We start from the raw sequence: 20,038 nt of genomic DNA on the forward strand, positions 1-20,038 counted from the left end.
TTCTCTTTATGAACTTATCCAAAGGACCCCGTTTTTCCATCTGAAACAAAGAAGTAAGGAGTGCTAAGAATTGAATAAGAAGACAATAATTAACTTAAAACTCAGAGAAGCATCAAACTTAGAATTACAAAGAAAAATTTATTGTGAGTACATCATTTGGAATGAGATAATGCAATGAGATGATACAATGAAATTCGACAAATTCGAGGCCTTTACACTTTTCAGTGACCAATGACTAAGCGCTATAGTCTAAGTTCAGTCAAATTTTTTGTCGGGGGCTGACTAGATTCAGGTAAACCTAGAAACGTTGCGGACCGGCAATTTGTACTCCGGGGACCGGCTTTGAGAAACACTGTCTGTATCTTCTTGATTCTTCATGGGTGCCTGCTGACTAAATGGTATTGTGAGTTGCTAAATTTTTCAAACCTGGATGTGTGGAGTGTTTTAGTTACAGGAGTATGTCCAGTTATTAGCTATTACTGGTTTCCTCTTCTGATCCTTTCCTATGACCTTGACTACCTGTAACATCACAACCTGTCACCACACCTGAGAGTTTACATGGCTCCAAATGCTGCCAATTGCCCTTTGATATATTATTTAAAGAGTGCCTAAGGCTGTGCGGTATCCTGCTTGGAAGATTTTTTTTTGTCTTTTCTCATTTGATCTAGTCTGAGTATAGTCCTTTCTATTCTATCCTCCCATTAATCTAATCCATTGAGTTGTACTCTTGTTCTGGATTCTACTCAAACTCCGCTTGATTGCATCTATCAGGCATTGTGATCAAGTTTGGTACCTTTTTGCCTAAGAGCTGAAAGTTGGTGAACTAGTGATCCCTGTGACTCTCTTTGGTTATCTACTCTATCTCAGTGTGAGTGTTCTGGATTTTCATATTTCAGCAGTAAAACTGTCTTGAATTTTATATTTTTAGAAGTAAAATCAATTTCAAATAGGTAATTAACTCTCATTTGCCTCTCCACAATTGGGAGAAATTATTTTTTCCATCGTGACTGCAATTGCGAAATCTGGATTATGGCAGGAAAGTAGAGCCTATATGTGTCATCCTGATGTAGCAGATGAAGTCGCACGTAAGGTTCCAGAATGGAGAACTCTGGGTAAGTTAACACATGCTATGCATTGAGTCAAGGACATTCAGAACTTTAGCCACATGTTTGTTGACAGCATGAGAGTAACTCAAAAAGCAAAGTCTTTTTATATTTCAGAGATAAGTACCCATTTGAAAATCATTTTAATTCTAGAAATGTAAAATCTAGGCTACTTTCCATTCTGACTTGGTTCTTTGCAGTATTTCTTTAAATTCAACTCAGTCAAGGAAAGTTTTTGAGAATATATTTTATTTATTGTCAACTGTAATGGGTTTGTCTTATTTTAGTAGTTAATTCCTGCAAGTTTAATGTAAATAATTGTCTAGATCTAGTTTCTGTATTTTCTTTAACTAGCATATTTTGTTTAAGTTTATAATAATTTCATGGTAACTTATAAAAAAAAAAACATGATTTATCATGCATGTGTTTTATTACAAAGTTCAGTGATGTTTATTTTAGGTCCTGCTCCTCAGTCAGATGAACACCTTATTCTTGAGATGTGGGAAGATCGGCATTTGTTAAAGCCCAAGCTTTATATAGTAATGAACAGGATGTACCAACCACTGTTAGTTCGAGAACTGATTCTCCTTCAGGGAGCCCCTTCACGGTCATCACTAGAAGTAAGTTTTATAAACAACAAAAAGGCTATAGTTAAAACTAAAATCAAAATCACAAACATATCTACATATAGTGAGAAAGAGAGAGAGAAAGTATGTTTGAATGAAATTATAATAAATAGTAGATGGCTATGGAATAAGAAATTATGAATCTGAGATTTTTAGTTTCTACCACTTACTCTTGTGTATTATGAAATCTTTATACCCCTGTGTACATGTTTTTGTATGTGGTGATTCAAGAAATGGATGTTCTGTTTTTATCATTTAAATTTAACCATTTTATAAAATTATAAAATACTTCTGTCTAATTTTATTGTTTTATTTTTTACCAACTAAACAGTGTATCAAACAAGTCAAAGAAGATAAATTTTGCAATTTTATATATATATATCGCAGTACCGTTATCTGTCCTGGTTGTCAACTTATTGTCATAATGGATAATGTCTCTGGTAATAGCACCCAAATACATAAAGCACAGTAATTGTGATACCATTTCTGTAATATGGAATCAAGTAGGTGTGAAATAAAGTAGTTGTAAAGTAAATAATGCATGAAATAAATTATGCATATAAATACACGTTCTTGATTTTATCTATTAGTACAAGCCCTATGTTCAATACTTATGCCCCCAGACATAGAATGGGTCCTTGGCTTGTTCTTAGATAAATTTAACCATAGAGAGGATGACAACACAGCTTTACAAAGGATGTTCTACAAATTGCACTTATTTAAAAGCCAGTAAAGTTGTGAATTCATGAATTCATTCTTAGATAAAATTCAACATAAAAAAGATGGCAACACAACTTTACAAAGAACTTTCTACAAACTTAAACAGCCAGGAAGCTGATGAAGTACTTGACTCACTGTTAGATAAAATTCATAATAAAAAAATGACAACATGACTTTACAAATGATGTTCTACAAATTGCACTACTAGTAAGCAAGTGAAGTTATAGATTAATTTTTAAATAAAATTTACCATAAGGAAAATGACAATATAACTTTACAAACAGTGTTCTACAAACTGCATTTCTAGTTAGCCAATGAAGCGGTGGACTCATTCCTAGGTAAAAGGCTGGCAGTACAAAAGAGAATATTACAGTATTATCTTTACACTTTAGTGTGGCAAAAGAAGGTTTATTTCCCCATTGCAACATTTAAAATTAGAACTGCATTGTATACACATACAAACTTAAATCAATCATTTTAATCTTTCATTTTACATGATTTTGGTATAGTTAAATAAATTACCAGTTACACTGGATAATTTATTTAATCATAAAAAAAATTATGATGAAAAAGAAATATAGCCAAACCTGCTTACAAGAAATTTGAGGGCAGCAACTCTGTATAATGGTGAGACCAACTGAAGTTTACTTTGAAACATTTTTCAGTTCCATTTCTAAGTTTTAAAATTTAAACCATTTATACAATATGTTAAACTGTGATGAAATATTATACTCTGAAAACCACAAAGTTATTTTTAATTCTGTAGTTTGATCTATCTTTATAAAACACAGACAAAGTGACCACATATAAAATATTGACTGAGTTAATGTGCTGACGAATGTAAAAGCATCCATTAAATCAAGTCTTTTCTCAGCAGTAAACATGTATTAAAGTTATTACAATATCTTAAATCACATAAGTATATGCAATGTAAGGTTTTCACCATAATAGTCTTAACTGAGTCACTATATCACTTAGTTGCTATCATATAAATAACAAATAATCCTTAAATGTCTAGGTGTGTTGGTTTAATGCACCTGTCTTACAGTTTGTTTTAATGTGTTGTAAAAAGACAAAAAAGCAGATGAAATTGTATGAAACATGAGATGGACTTTCTACAGATTATGTAGCTTCTGAAAGCAAAATATATTATTCTTGTACATGATATACATATGAATTCCGATTTTTGGAAATTTAAAAATAATTCTTTGTGAAATGTTTTTAAAGAAGCAATTAAACATGCTCACCTTTGTTGTAGACCTCAATTACCAAATTTTGCCTTCCTACATTTTGTAAAACTTTCCTATAAAGTTTTTTTTTATAAAACTGTAATTTTGTCTTTGTTTTGATTCAAAAAATACTGCACATAGTTTCTATGTATTTATTATAACTGATGTACAATAAAAATAACTTTTTTTTACCATACCAAATTATAAGCAAGCTGACTTTTTTAATTATTAATCAGAAGGTTTCATTTAATATACCTTAAACTTGTTTTATATTCATTTTGGTGATTTTCTATACTCATTCAACCAGTTTCTTAGCCTGATAAAGCCTAATGCAGGCTCAGTCAAGTACAAAATGATATAACTAAACCTAACAATTTTTAATCTGCTCTTGTTTTTGTGGAGAGCATTGTTAACTCAATCTAAATTTCCCATTTAAAAAACTTTTAGGTGTAAAATTAAATAAACAGAACTGTTATATCATATAAATTTAAACTCTGAAGTATAAAATAAATATGTATAAAAATGAGTGCAAGTTTATATTTTATTACATATCTAGTAATTCAATGATACCATTGTGCCTTTGGGCAATGGGTGCATCTCACTGGGTGCCACAGGTTTAAGCTGACAGAAAACTACAGAAACAAGATTGGTTTCTGTCTGGTGCTTGGTACTGCTATTCTTAAACACTAGCTAAATTACAGGGCTACTAAATATAGAAATGTTATTAGTTCAACTTTTTTTTTTTGCACAAACCCACACAATGGACTTCCCTGTGCTGTACCACCTGCAAGTATTGAAACCCCATTTTTAGGATGTTAAGCCCCAGACTCACTGTTAAACAACTTGGGGGAGGGGGGGAGCTTTACTTTTTTTTTAACTGGATATATTACAGACTACGGAAACCATAATAAATATACATAACAGTAAAAATTCAATTTTTGAAGGCCATTTTTTGTACTTTTTCCTTTCTTTTGTTAGCTAATACAGGCTAACCTCAGAAGTAAAAATACCAAAAAGCAGGGATAATAAAAAAAATCACAACAATTGTTTACAACATATTTATATTTAGTTGCATCTTCTAATTTCAAAAAGTAAAACAATATTTTAATGGAATAGGAACACAATTATAAGGAGGTGTTCTGTACAACAGTGATTAATATGAACTATGGCACGTTTATCTTTTCATGCACTGAGCATCTTTTTCCATGGCCACAGACTATGAAATATTTCCTGGCAAACTGCATATGTAAATAGATTTTAAAACTTAACAGGTGAATTTGTGGATTTAACTGATTTTTGGTGAAATAGTTTTAAATGTTGTGAAAACATACTATGCCTAGTTATGGGTGTGCACAAATAAAGATGATAAAAAGATAAAACAAAATAAAAAGGGTTCAGTAAAATCAAAAGTATTGCAAGTTCTAGGTGTTATTTTCAGGAAACTGGTATAATATTTCACTATGCTAACTATGTGGAGTTACATATAGCTTGTTTTTGTGTATATAGATAGATAGATAGCTCACAAACTATTGATTACATTAATTGTAAAATGCGATTAAATCAGCACTATAAAAGAATAATGAATTATATATCGAAATACCATCATTGGTCCTGGTTGTGAACTTGTCATCATAACATATAATGTCTGTGGTATTAACACCCAAATGTGTTGTGGATTTCCCATCTATCAGACAATATCCAAACGCCGATGTCAATCTAATTAACCATCATGGAAAAATAAAATAAAATTCATCAATCAAATAAGGGTACAAAGCTGAGTGCTTACACCCACAACATCTCAGCTTATACTGCCTTTCACTCTCTTTAGCCAGTTGTGGGAAGGCAGTTACCTTTCAATTTATTAAGGTCTAAGACTCTGGAGTCATAAGCTAAACAAACCTATTTTTGATGTGGACATGACCTAGGATAGATATGGCTGGGTAATAGCTGCCTAATGACATGACCCTTGGTGCAATGTATCATCCTACCAAGTTTGATTGAGTTTGATCCAAAGAACACAGAGAAACAAAAACAAATTTTTTATTTTATAAGTATAGATGAGTTCACAACTTCACTGGCTAACTAGAACTGCAACTTGTATAACATGCTTTGTAAAGCTGTGTTGTCATTTTCTTTATGGTGAATTTTACCAAAAAATAATTCTACAACTTTACTGGCTTACTGGAAATGCAATGTGTAGAAAATCCTTTGTAAAGTTCTGTTGTCATCTTCAGTATGGTCAAATTTCACAGTTATTGTGGGAATTTATCACTCATGAATATCTTTTATTTTATCTCAAGCTAAATGAAAATAATTTTAAGTAATAATATATTGTTAATGTTATTTTGAAGATAAAATAATTTCTGTTAAAACTTTTCTAATTAATTTATTGAAATAAACTTTTATATGACATTTAAATCCCATGAGGTGGAAATTTAGTCTTGTGAAAAGACAATGCCGTGGTAAAAATTTCAGCTGTACATTTGCTGCTGTTGAAGATGCTATGTCATTGCTTGTGTAATGGGTGTTAACAGAAATTCATTTTCGTACAACTGTAGTGAATGAAGGCAAGCTATTTTTATTTTCCTAATTTTATAAAATAATAAAAGGAAAGTAAATAAACAGGTTTATAATTATTTACTATTCATCAGTTCTTTAATACTTAAATGATTTAAGATAAAAGTTATCATGCTGAACTTATTTAATGTTTCTGTCATTTTAAAGAAGTTGAACATGATGATTTTACAAAAAAGTTTTACTGGTGTTTGTAATGCTAATCATTGTGGAAAATTTAAAAAGTCAGCTGAAATTTAGAAATATTTATTTGAAACAAACTGTTTTTATTGAAAAACAGTAAACATATAATATTAAAAAGTTGTATTTTAATTATATAATTTCCATTTTTAAAACTTGTAAAAATTACTTAGATATTTTTTTATTACTAAGTAGCCATTTTATAAATAATTGTATTCCAGAAAAAATCAATGAGAAGACCCTTACATAAAGCTCCTAAGTGGCTGCAATCAACATGTGGGTTGATTCTTACTAATCTTTTAATGAAGTCACAAGGACTTCTCACTGTAATTACTGGAGTATTGGAGTCATGTTCAGGCAAGTATTTTTAAACACATTCTAAATATGTAAAATATTGTGTAATCTTACTCAGATTAAATATATTGTACATAGGTCTAAGTAGTAATAGTAGTGCAGTCAGATCTAAGTAGATATACTGCTACATCATAACACCATTCATATAAATATATGGTATATTGAGTGATCTGTGATTGCCAGGTTGAGTGTACATATTTCATAATAAACTGGAAGTGGTTTGGTTATTTCGAAAGAAAAGAAAGGTTCACAGATGATCATTTGTACAAGCACCACAGAATGGTGAAAAAAACAAATTGCTATATTTTTGTCACTTTATTTAATTTTCATATGTGTAATATTTCACAACAGCTGGCAAAACTAATATTTGGTTCATTATTTATATTTAGGCCATTATCCAGGTTTAGGTGAGTTTTCTGTTTTAGAAACCATAAGCCAACTAGTGTTCAAAATTATTATCAAGTAGCAAAATTTTTTTCATGATTTGAACATGTAAGCATGAGAACTTTTACGTTTAGTTTCATTAAAAAAGAAATGTACCAAAAAATGCTATTTAGCCTAGTGTTCTCAAATGTAATATTAAAACCATGAAGTGAAGTCACTTTATTGTTTCAGTTTAGCCCATTTTTGGAATAGGGTAGGGTTGAGCTGACTTTTAATACTAGGTACAATGAATATTAGAGGCTCTATTCCTGACAGATACATAAGAGAGTAAAACTGGAATGATCAAGGAATATATTTCATAAAGGTGCTATTCTTGAAATACATGAATCACATAAGTTTTTTTTTCATTTCAGAAGATATTGACATTTGTTTGTTGGATGAAGTTTTAACTTTTTGCTGATCTCATGCATTATGAGTTGATCATAGTTTGAGATGCAGCGATGTAGCTAGTTGATTGTTCAGCTTAGGTTGTAGGTTACGAATCAAGAGTGCTTCCTTTTTTTCTTAGTGTCCATTCATCTTTCACTGAGTCTATTATTCTGAAGTGTTCATTTTTGTTAGTCTTTGCTTAGGTGGTTGTAAATTCCAGAGTTATTGAAAGGGCTGTTATGTGCATGCTCCTTGATTCTGGCAGCTAAGGTTCAAGTTGTTGATCCAACATAGACTTGCCTGCAGCAAGGACACAAATATTTGTATACTACCAGTGATTTTTTTAAGTTGATATTTTGTCTTTAAACAAGAAAATACAGCATATCTGTTTGTTCGGTTTGAAAAAATCGCTGGTAGTGCCAGAATCAAGGAGCATGCACATAACAGCCCTTTCAATAACTCTGGAATTTACAACCACTTAAGCAAAGACTCTAATGAAGAACCAAACAGTGAACACTTCAGAATAATAGACTCAGCAAAAGATGAATGGACACTAAAAAAAAAAAGATGCACTCCTAATTCATAACCTACAACCTAAGCTGAACAACTAGCCATGTCACTGCATCTCAAACTATGATCAACTCATCATGCCTGAGATGGGACAAAAAAGTGAAAACTTCATCCAACAAACAGATGTCAATATCTCTTGAAATACAGTTGGGTGGGAGTGATCATTGATACTAGGATCAAGGGATATGTTTAATGGAGATCTCCTTTTCAAAGCTACAAAGATTTGGGGTTGAGCCATGATGATTGTGTATATTGGGATCAAGAATTATGTTTAGTAAAGGTTTCCTTTGCTGAAAAGATGTAAAGTTCAGATAAAATGATCACTGGTACTAAAATGAAGAATATAATTAATGAAACCTCCTTTTCTGAAAAAATATAGAGGTAAGATTCAGTGATCATTAATATTAGGAGCAAGTCAATTTTAATAGAAGCCTGATTTTTTGAAAAGGTGTAGGGCTAAAATTGAATGATCATTATAGCTAGGATCAGTAACTAGATTTATTGGAGATCTTTGTTACTTCAATGATATAAAGCTAAAGTTGAATGATCATTAACTATTGATACAGGTTCGGTCAAAATGACTGACCTTGTTACCAACAAGTAACCACGGAAGTATACATACAAGAACTTTTAATTTGGCAAGACTTTAGTAAATATTTGAAGTATTTCATACACAATAAAAACGGATTTTTTTCAGTGTTTTTACTTAGAATTTATCTGTAAATGTGTGTGGTCAGATTCTGACTAGTCTTATTATATTGTGGTTTTCATGTTAAGATTAAAAATACTTGTTTTCATCTTATACTTTTCTGTTTTAATTTGCATAACCTCTAGAACCTCCTAAATGAATGATTTGCAACCAATGATTTAAGAGGAGTTATGTGACACAAATACACAGACAACACTTTTTCAGTTTTATGGTCATTGCTACTACAATGCAAAATTAATATCTTTAACCAAGTTATGAACAAGGCCTACTTGTTTATGTGCTCTAATGTAAATCAATGCCATATTTGGGGTCTACTTTTGGGTAATTCTTGTAAAAGTATTTTTGCAAAATACCTAGATTCCCAAAGGGGTTGGATGAAAAGTTTCACCTTTATGCGAACCTTGAGGTTGAGAGGATTTGTTTGTCACAACTTAGAAGTTGGCGAGTCCGGAAGTTTAGGAGAATGGGTTTTCAGGGAATCACTGGGTTCCCCAAGGGGTGGGGTGAAATATTTTACAGTTGTACAAACCTTGGGACCAAGATGATTCATTTGTTACCATTTAGAAGTTGGTGCATCCAACAGTTTAGGAGGAGTTATGTGACACTCAGTGACACACACAGACCCATTTGCCATACCCACCTATCATAAGCCTTCTTTATCACAAAGTGCCAATAATTCTCTTTGAAATTTGCTAATACATCTTTTAAAATAAATAGAAATACAAAGTTTTAATTTGACAAATGTTATTGCCAAGTTCAGATCGAGTTGTTAAGGGAATTATTTTAAAATACATATGCCTTAGAAAGCTGATTAAATTATAATGGTTACAGGACAATGTTTGCTCTGTGTGCATTATTATTTTGTGTTCTTAAGTGCATTTTTGAAATAAATAAATATTGTTTAATGTATTAGCACTATCAGTAAAAAAAAAACTGCTTTTTTGTGTACAAAAGACTTGTAATATTTAGTAAATGACTTCATTTGATACAATTTCTACATACTTCTAATTTAAGGACAAAAAGATTCCTATTGGTCTCTAGGCTATTCCATCCATTATACTAAACTCTAAAATAAAACACTCAAAGCCCTTATCATTTGAATATTTTTCAAGCCTTTCCTTAAACTCCCTTAAATTAACTGTATCTACCACATCTGAAGGGAACCCTTTCCAAAGGCCAACTAACCTGTTAGGAAAATAAAGCTGTCTTAGCTGGAGATGATTCCTACCCTACCAAAATTTATATTTGTTTCCCCTAGCCTTACCATTCTCACCATTAAGTGCAAAGAAAGATGATGCATTAATACTATCAGTTCACTTAACAATCTTAAATACCTCAATCAGATCCCCTCTAAATTTATTTACTTTTCAAGAGAAAACAGTTCAGAGATCTTAACCTATTCTCATATGACAACCTTTCCAATCCAGGTGTCATCCTAGTAGCCCTCCTATGAACCCTTTCCAATAATTCACTGCCCTTTCTAAAGTAAGGAGTCCAAAACTGAATACAGTACTCCAAATGCAGCATAACCAACAACCTTTGCAATAGCATTATAACCTCATTAGACTTGTATTCAAAATTTCTGTAGATACAACCTAAAATCTTACTTGCACTGCAAAGTACATTATTTGTGTGGCTTAAGAAACCAATCAACCAGAACACCAAGATATTTTTCCTCCATAATATGGTTAAGGTTATTCCCATCAAAATTTACTTATGACCTAAATTGTGATATCTCACATGAATTACCTTGCATTTATTTTAATGAAAACCCATCTGCCGTTTATTCACCAAACTCTCCACATAATCCAAATCATTTTACAACCAGCAACACCCAAAATTTTAATATCATTATCAAACTTAAATAATTTATTGACCATTCCTTCATGTATATCATCAATGTAAATCAAAAAGAGTGAAGGTTCTAACACCGAGTCTTGTGGCACCCCCACTATTGATATTAATCCAGTTTGACTGAACTGCATTTATAACAATTCTCTGCTTTCTTCCATCAAACTAGTTTTCTATCCAATGAGTCAACCTATTCCCCATACCTACAGAGACTACTTTTTTAACAAGCCTTCTATGTGGCATCTTACCAAATGCTTTCTGAATATCCAGATATACCAAATCCACATCTGTACCCAACTCTATATATGCAGTAATCTCTTTAAAGAATATCAAAAAGTTAGTAACGCAAGATTTTTCTCCAGTGAAACCATGCTGACTAACTAATATAATTTTAAACTTTATTAAATGACTTTGCTAAACATCGTTCAGGAATGTGTATCTTGAATGTTTAAGAATTTACTTTAAACATTTTTCCACATTTGATTAGCTGTTACCCAATTCATAGCAGATATATTGTCTTATATTTTCAAAATTTGCTTTTTGAAGCTTGGAAACAAAATTTCATTATTTCTTTTCTCCATAAACTCCAAAACATCAAACCTAATTCAAAAAATGATCACTTGCACCCAAATGCTCCCATCTACACCTTGTCAACCATTTCTGTATTAGAAGTTAATAACAAATCTAATTCATCTGGTGGTCTCTAACAAATTCCAACTAGAAGCCTTTTCCTCTTACAACCACTAATATAAGTGCAAACAGATTCAACCTCATTGCTGTTAGCTATGATATCCTCAATTTGAACAGGATGTAACCTCACATTTCATTACAAAAAGAAACTTTTCTCCCTCTTTTTTTAGTACTCTATTCCTATTAATCAACCTATACTGTATTTCAAAGGAATTTCTGCCATTAAAATTGCCTATATTTAACCATGTTTAGTTATTCCATTTACATCAGAACTCACTTTTTTTCAACCAGTGCTCTAAAGCTGTGTTCCTTGAACACCAGTATTGGTCCATTAAAGCCATTTTGCTGGCTTTTTGGATTTTATGCAGACAAGCAAAAACTTACAGAATATTCATATATATAAGTTGTAATGGTTTTCATTGTACTTGTATTTTAGTGGACCATAACAGTTTAGGGTAGTATTGGTCTGATCTCTGGTATCAAAAAGGTTGAGAAATCCACTCTAAAGTTATCCATTTTATTTCTTGTAGCTTTATAATAATAACAGTTTATGTATCATTAAACTGTATTTATACTTTGTTCCTAAACTATAATTTTCTCTACATCTTATTTTTTCTTCATTATTCATGGACAACACACAATCCACTTGTTTTAAAATAATATATTCAAAACAAGTCAAACGTATATACAAATGTTTGTTATACAGTTAATCACCACAGTTGCATCCAGAGCTTTAAATAATCGTCTCTTTTCATCAAGACTCCACACAGGCTGGTTCAGTTACTTTAGAACCCAATTGACAAGACAAATTATTCTTCTCTACTCTGTTATCACAATACAACCTGTGATAAATTCATTTACATTATCTCATGGGTTACCACAATTGTATCCAGAGCTTTAAATAATTCTCTTTTATGCCAAAAGCTCACACAGGCTGGTTCAGTTACTTTAGAACCCATTGGACAAGATGAATTATTCTTCTTTACTCTGTTATAACAAAACAATCTGCAATCATTTAAAAGTCCCCACTATACACTCTTTATGGCTAAATTTATTGATACAGTCTAGATCTGTTTGAATTTTACTTTCACTAACTTACTTGGACACCTATATATTGCCTGACTGAGGCCTAGAACTTTCCACAAACTATGAGACGTTAAGATGTAGCATTACTCACTTAAAGCAACAAGAAAAATTCAGGTGGTTTGAATAGCATGATGTCAATTTACAAAAAATGACTCGTAAACAGTTATTTAAGCAAACTTTCCATGACCATTGCTTCTAAAAATAACTTACATTAAAGCTCACACAATATGAAATAAACAATACTCTCATATTAAACTTAAAATGAACAGTTGTGTTAGATACATCTAACGTGTATTACAGAGACTGCATCGCTACTAGTACCCTTTACTACATCTCTTGCCCTGTTGGTTATATCCTTCACTCCTGCCACTGGATGGCATAATCTAGTTCTTTTTTCTCTATTTATCCCACAGGCTACTTGTCCACATGCTGTACTAATTAATCACCTATAATAGTAACCTCCTTTCATTTTTCATTCTCATTCCTATCTGTCCCTTTTGTTATCCTTCCTTTCCCTAATTCTCCATATACACAAGCTAAAGGCTGAAATCTGTTACTTAATAAAAACTGCTCATTATGATTAAATCCATTACTACTAGTCCTATTATTACTGTTTCTAACTTCCTGGAAGTCATTATTAGCCACTGTATCCTTTGCATGGTCTGCTTCTTTTGTTTTCCCATAAAACCACTTTATTGAATTTACTCTGGTTATGGACGTCTTAAAATTCTGTGTGTTTATGTTTTCTGTTGTTATGGTGTAGGTTGTTCCCTTTCTGCCTAAGAACTCGTTTTGATGACCCAATAGTCTTTGTGATTCTCTGATTCCCTCCCACATATCAGTGTGGGTATTCTGGTTTCTCTTATTTCATTGGTAAATCTGCCTGTTTTGAATTTTACATTTTTAAGATTAAACTGAATTTCAAACAGGTACTTTGAAATACATTCACACCCATCTCCCCACAACTGGGAGATATGGGGTTTCCATCATGACTAGAATATTGAAATCTGGATTACTGTGGAGAAACAGAGTTTATATACAACCTCATGCAAGCACAATAAGTCATGTGGAAGGTGGGATAACCGAGAACTATGGGTAAGTTGATGCTTGATCTGTACTTTGTCAGGAACATTGAGAACTTCAGTCACATTTGTTGACAGCATGCAGAGGTGCCTCTAGGCACTGGCACATGGGGTCTGTGCCCTGATTGTACTTGACAGTGCCCCAAATCTCCAGTTGGTGTCTTGAAATATCAGAATAGAAAACCATGATTGATATTATACTGAAATGCTGAAAGTTCCTGTGCCTATTGGCCTGAGCCCTGAATCTTTTTAGGCACCTAGCAATGCCTCTGACAGTTTGAGATCAATTCAACAAGGAAAGGTTTTTTGTATTTTGGAGTAAGCACAAGCACCTGTTTGAAATTCATTCTAAACCTAAAAATTTAAATGTTTTTCTGTTTTGTAGGGGGTTTAGAAAATCACAAGGTTGATATATATACAAGCTGACAAAAGTTACAGCTGATACTTTATTGTTGTTACTAAAGAAAGTATGATAACAGTTGAAAGAAATTTAATTAATGTTTGTTGAAGAGTAATTGCTAGAACTTAAACAATGTTTTAAAAGAAACAACTATATAATCACTTTTGGATCACTATATATATATATATATTTATTTATTTATAATAAGCATTAAAAATATTTTGATAGAGCTTCCATTGTGTTTTCTAGTTGTTACTTTAAAGTCATAGCGCACAATACCTCTGGTAATAGCTCCCTAATGTGTTCGGGATATCCCATCTATCAGACAAAATCCAAATGCTGATGTTAGACTAGCCAGAAAACATAGAAAATCGATTAAGGGTATGGAATGGGGTGTCTACACCCACAACTTCTCATCTCCTCGTGCCCTTCACTGTCTACAGTCAGTTGTAGGAAGGCAGTTACCCGTAAACCTTCTTATAGTTCCTGAAGTAGAAAAGAAACCACCCTAAAATTTAAACTATATGAAACTCCCAACCTCCACCCTTATAATAGAAATAAAAGAAAATAAAACTAAATGATCTTAAATAGAACACAAACTACATTTCAGATAATTTTGAAATAAGCATTCCAAAATTTAGATTTAATAAAATTTATTGAAAAATATACTCCATTTCTGTGTTTATAATAGTTATATTACTTTCAACAAACAAGTATATAAACAAACAGCGGGTAGTCCAGTGGGAGCAAATTTCTCTTCAAAAATATGGTCAACTTGTATTTGTTTTTTTAAGAAAACTCATTTCTGAAACAGATTTTAAATCCTAATGTATACACTTATACTTTTCGTTACATAGATGATTTAATCTCCATAAATAACTTGAATTTTACACAAACTTAATATATCTGAAAGAACTTGTAACAGAAAAAAGAAATAGTTATGATGTTCATGCTAACTATATATTTAGTCTAGGACATTAATTTTGTGGAAGGCAAAGCAAAGCTGACTATTTGTAATAAAAGAAGGGAAAATACCTTTTTAAGGTGACAACTAGAACTGACAATGGAAACTATCAAAATCTTTTTAATTTTTTTTTAAGTTCATTATTGTTTTATAATGTTGATTTTAATTGTCTATTAATGGTTATTGTACTTAATACTATTGAAGTTATTTATTATACGTGTATATACTAATTGATCTAATGCATCTTGTCAGCATAACTGTGGAACTACTTAAAAGGCTAACACCATTACTAGACATGAAATATCAGAAGGTTAAAAATTTTATAGTAACTGATAAAGAGGGTTATGTGTGATAACAATAATTTGTACCTGATTCAATTAAGAATTTTAAGGATTTTACAAACAATGAAGCATTCTTAGTGATATTTTTAATAGCCATATTCACAAGCTCTGATATGTTTATTGCTTCATGTTCCAATAAATCTTTTATCAGCTTTTGTACAGAGCTAAAATATATTATTTTCAATATTCTTAAGTGTGTAAACTTGATTTTCTTTGCTATTTGTTCCATAACCCTATCCTTAGTACACCAGATTCACAAGGGAATGTGGAAGGTGATGTATTGTATTTTTCATAGCTTCTAAAAGTTTATTTGATTAATTTAAGACCCCTTATGCTGTGTGATCTATTTATTCTATGGCTTTCCTCAGGATACACACATATACCAAAGTTGAGCATTGTGAAAGCCATGTATTACTCTTTTAATGACAAGGAACTGATTTTCGAACAATAAAGTTTAAAGATGGCTTGAATGGGTAAACTTTTAATAATGTTTTCTTTATTATAATTTCAAGCCATTCCCAAACTTTGTCCTGTATTACTGTGTAAGATGTAAAATTAGTTTTGCAGCATCAAAGTTTACTGTGGATTTTTACTCAAATAAACATGTTATTTCCAAAACATTACATAAAAAATCAACATCTCATCAGATTCTGAGCTAGTTCTAATTTCTGCATAACACTGTTTTGCTAACATATGTTGTTAACACATGTTACAGTTTAAGTAGAAAGCTTTAAGGTTATGTTAATTGAAGAATTTGGTTTACAGAATAAATAGGTAGCTCAATGGTAAGGGCTTGTTGTGACCTAGTGGTTAGCATGCCAGATTGTGGGTTCAAGTGTCCATTGATTGTGTCCCCCTGCTGCAAAAAAAAGAAAAAAATAGTGGACTCTGCATTTTGGGGTTGTAGAGGCGTTATATGAGTGACAATTAAATCACATTATTTGAATAGAATAGGCTAACAATTGGTGGTATGTGCTGTTGACTAGCTGCCTTCATTCTAGTCTTTTAGTTCAATGTTAGGGACAAGTTGTGTACGTAGACTTTGTGTAGATTTGTGCAAATTTCTGAAACAAACCAAACTCAAGAGAAAAATATCTTGTAAATGCTATAGCTGTATAGATTTATTTTGAGACAAACTAGATATTGTAAAATCAGAATTTCTGTTATGATACGTAACTTCTACTCACATCTAGTATCCCTGATTCAGTGCTGCCTTCTATTTGCAAACTTTTTCATTCACCATTAGCCTTGAGGCTTCCAACTAATCTCACATGTTTCCAAGTGATATTGTTGCATGCAAATAAGCATGCTACAATTCTTCACCATTAGAAGTGAGTCACTGCCTCCTAGCACAGCTGGCTCCCTCTATTACTGATTGTTTCATCATTACTTCTTGATTTGACACTCGTATGTTAAGGCATGTCCTTTTTTTTTGCTTGTGTGAGATTTCTCAACATCAACATTTAGTTGAAGTATCTACAAAACCAACTCATGTGGAAATACTTTCTGTTTTTATATTCAACCAATTCTGCCTCTGTAGATTTTGTGGGTCTTATTTTCCACAGCATGAATTACACAGAAAGGGTCATTCCCATGCTGTCTAGTGTTGAGCAGCTGGACTTTGCTTACTCTAGATAGACTATCACAATGGTATCAGGTATTTCACTGTCTGTCAGGGGATGTGATGGCTATTGTACAGTGAGTGGCATAGTTTTGCATGTGGCCTTTCTTTGGATTTTTCACCTCCTATAATCCTCGTTTGTGTTAGCATGGATTTTAGGCTGTCTTTTCCAACCTCCTAAACTTGCAAACAATTCTTCCAGTGCATCCTTCCATGGCTTTTCTCAGTTATGTTACCTTCTTTCACTCTCCTTTTTCTTATTATTCTTTACTTTCCCTTCTTCAGAATATTATATTTTTCCTCTTTTCCTGATATTTAAGTCCATGTTGAAAACTTTTTTTTCTCTCAACTTCACTCTGCTGCTGGTATACCTTATCCTTCTTGACTGGTTGCACAAATGCCTTGGCTTACAATTGAGCTGAAGTCCTTTTTTGTTTGACTCCCAAATTCTGAAATCTCTTCTTCAGACTTGTGGTTCTGATCCATGGTCCTATGTTCTTTTTCAAGCTCAGTTTTCAAACCTTTGCCTTACCCTTACTAACCTTTTATGTTATCTGTCCTCTATCCATCTCCTTTTGGAAGCAATCCACCATTCTCCTGAGGAGTTTTTGGCATGTTATTTTTTCCTCAGCTTTGTCCCTTCTCACTCGGTTACTCTGTTGCTGGGATTTGTTGGAGAGGGACATCCTTCTTGCCCAAGTATGTTTATCTCCATCTTATCTCAAGGACCTTTAATTGGCTCATTTTCTCCATCATTGGGTTTTTGGTGAGGTGAGCACTGAAATTTTTCACAAGCTCCTTCTCATCCAGAGGCTGTCTCCTATCCTCTAACTCCTTTCAGCTCCCTGATCTTCCATCCCATTGCTCTTCTCCCACCTGTTCTTCCACTATCTGTAGGTTTCAGCTCCGACAGGCCCATTGGTAACTATCTTCTGAACTCAGAAACAGTAAGGGACCATTTGATTCAATTTGTTGAAGTATGGATTCCTTTTGGGGCCAACTATTGGGGGCTACATATTCTATCCATTGGATTTACCTCTCATTTTTTATTTCCTCCCTTGTATCTCCTGTTCCAATTCCTTTCCCTCCTCCAGAGGATCCTTCTTCCATCTCTTGTTTCTGTGGAATCCTTCATCCGCCCATGATCTTTCTCATGTTCTTCTCACTGGATGAATTCAACAGCTTATCTGTTTAGTGTATTCTTCGTTTGATGGAGAAGCACATTAGCACTTCCAAGTGTCCTCACTCATTCGCTGCACACTTCCATCATCTCTTGGAGAAGATTATTTGGAGTTGGCATGTGAATGACCCCCCTCACACTTTTGTTCCATCATCTAGGTATTTTTTCCTCATTGGGCTGTAGACTGCCTTCTGTCACTATTCTTCACACATCATAACATCTCTGGCTGGGTAAGTTTATTTTTTTCTTATTCTCTTTTTTTACAGAGCCCTCTAGTTCCTTACAGGATCTGCCCAGTGGCAAGTAATACCTACCAGGATATACTTAACCAAAATCCACAGAGTGTAGGGCTTAAGGTGTTCCTTTTCCACAAAAAGGCCTGATCCAGATCGTACTCACTCATGCCTAGCATAAGTAAAGCAGGTGAAAGGATTTCTTCCTATTCTCCATTACTAGTTTAAAACCGAGTGCTCGCTTGTTTTTAAAGATAGGGTGTTTGTGGTCACCTTTTGCACTGTCTTATAGTGATGTGCTCCTCTGGACTGCCTGCTGCACTTTCATCCCCATTTTTTCTTCTAGAGGAGCATAGAAATCTTTGCCACTCACCAGTTCCTAGCCACTGGAGCGATGGACTATGGAGGATGCCTCCTGAGTGTGACTAATTCCACTCAGTAGAGATTAGGGTGGTGGTTTTCTCTCCTTGTAGTACTGTTCACACTTCTGGCTGGCTTGCTCCCCTCCTACTGCTACTTGGAAGTTGGATTCCTAGGTGGACTGGTGTTGGATTGTTGCTGGGCATATGTTACTTTCCCATTTTACCTCACTGGGCTTGAGATGAAAATGGTAGGGATCCTTCTCTTACTGTGGCCTGGAAGGAAGTGGAATTCCCAATGCTGCCTGATTTTGGACAAGAGTTGATCCACTGTGTACGATCTGATGCACCCTAGCCATACTATACATATAGCACTTTCGAAAGGCTGGTGCAGGTTTTGGACTGTGCTTGTATTTTCCACCTGTCTTTGTAAAACATCCTTTCCGGGCAAAGAGTGCACTCTAGCACAGAAGAGGTGTGGTCTCCCATGAGTGTGTCCCTATACTATTCCAAGATACAGGGTTTTGCACTCCATGGGTTTTCTCAGGCACTTCCCGAAGGGGGCTCATCTAAGTAAACTTTTGCATCGGTCCCTCCACCACTTCAGTATGGAAATCTAGCTAGATGGGAAAAGGTTTCATATCATATCAGGAGTTAACATTTTCCAACAGGAGATTAGGAGGTGAGTAGCTATTGAAAATGCATTTTCAGTGTTGGAAAATATTACCTTTACAAGTATTCCAGTGCCACACTAAAACTTTAAGTAAGACCAATGTAATTCAAACCTACACATAAGCATTTTCTTACTAGCACAGATCCAGGCTTCATCTTAACAGAAAATATAAACAACTATGATTGGATGATGTGTGAAGCAATTGTCAATCTGGTTGCTCATTCACCTATCCAGGCTACATCTGTTGAAGAATACTACCAAAATATTGGTCACCAGGTAAGAGAATGGAATTCATCCTTAGGTTAGAAAGAGACCAGTAAAGTTTATTAAGTTCCATAACTACTACTCATTTCATTGCCTTAAAGAAGTAAATTCCTATTTTAGACAAGTAATATTTTAAAATGGTTAGATTAAAAATGGGTCTTTTACTTGTAGTAGAAACTCCGTCATTAAACTGAATTAGTAGTATTCCTTTATGATTGTAAAAGATAACTATTTTTGGTATAAAAATATAAAAATTAATGTTAGATTGAACTTGTAATATTTATATATATATACACCTGGAAAAAAGTTAAGCACCCCCGTGTTTTTTTCAAGTGATTCAGATTCGACGTTCTTGTGACTGATTATAAATTACCATTCAATCTAAACGTGTTTATCAAATGAAATTATGCATTATT

General features: G+C 33.1%; 1 protein-coding gene across 3 annotated transcripts in view; it reads left to right on the forward strand.

Annotated features, from left to right (window-relative positions):
• LOC106462106 (transport and Golgi organization protein 6 homolog) overlaps positions 1–20,038 on the forward strand; it is a 124,848-nt gene that overhangs the window by 57,238 nt on the left and 47,572 nt on the right. For all 3 annotated transcript variants that reach the window (XM_013921992.2, XM_022389245.1, XM_022389244.1), the window contains exons 4-6: positions 1,563–1,723; positions 6,654–6,789; positions 19,501–19,634. In XM_013921992.2, the coding sequence (XP_013777446.1) occupies positions 1,563–1,723; positions 6,654–6,789; positions 19,501–19,634 (431 nt within the window). The remainder of the gene's footprint in view (positions 1–1,562; positions 1,724–6,653; positions 6,790–19,500; positions 19,635–20,038) is intronic.

Source organism: Limulus polyphemus, unplaced genomic scaffold (assembly GCF_000517525.1).
Source record: "Limulus polyphemus unplaced genomic scaffold, Limulus_polyphemus-2.1.2 Scaffold1096, whole genome shotgun sequence".
NCBI classification, from domain to species: Eukaryota; Metazoa; Arthropoda; class Merostomata; order Xiphosura; family Limulidae; genus Limulus; species Limulus polyphemus.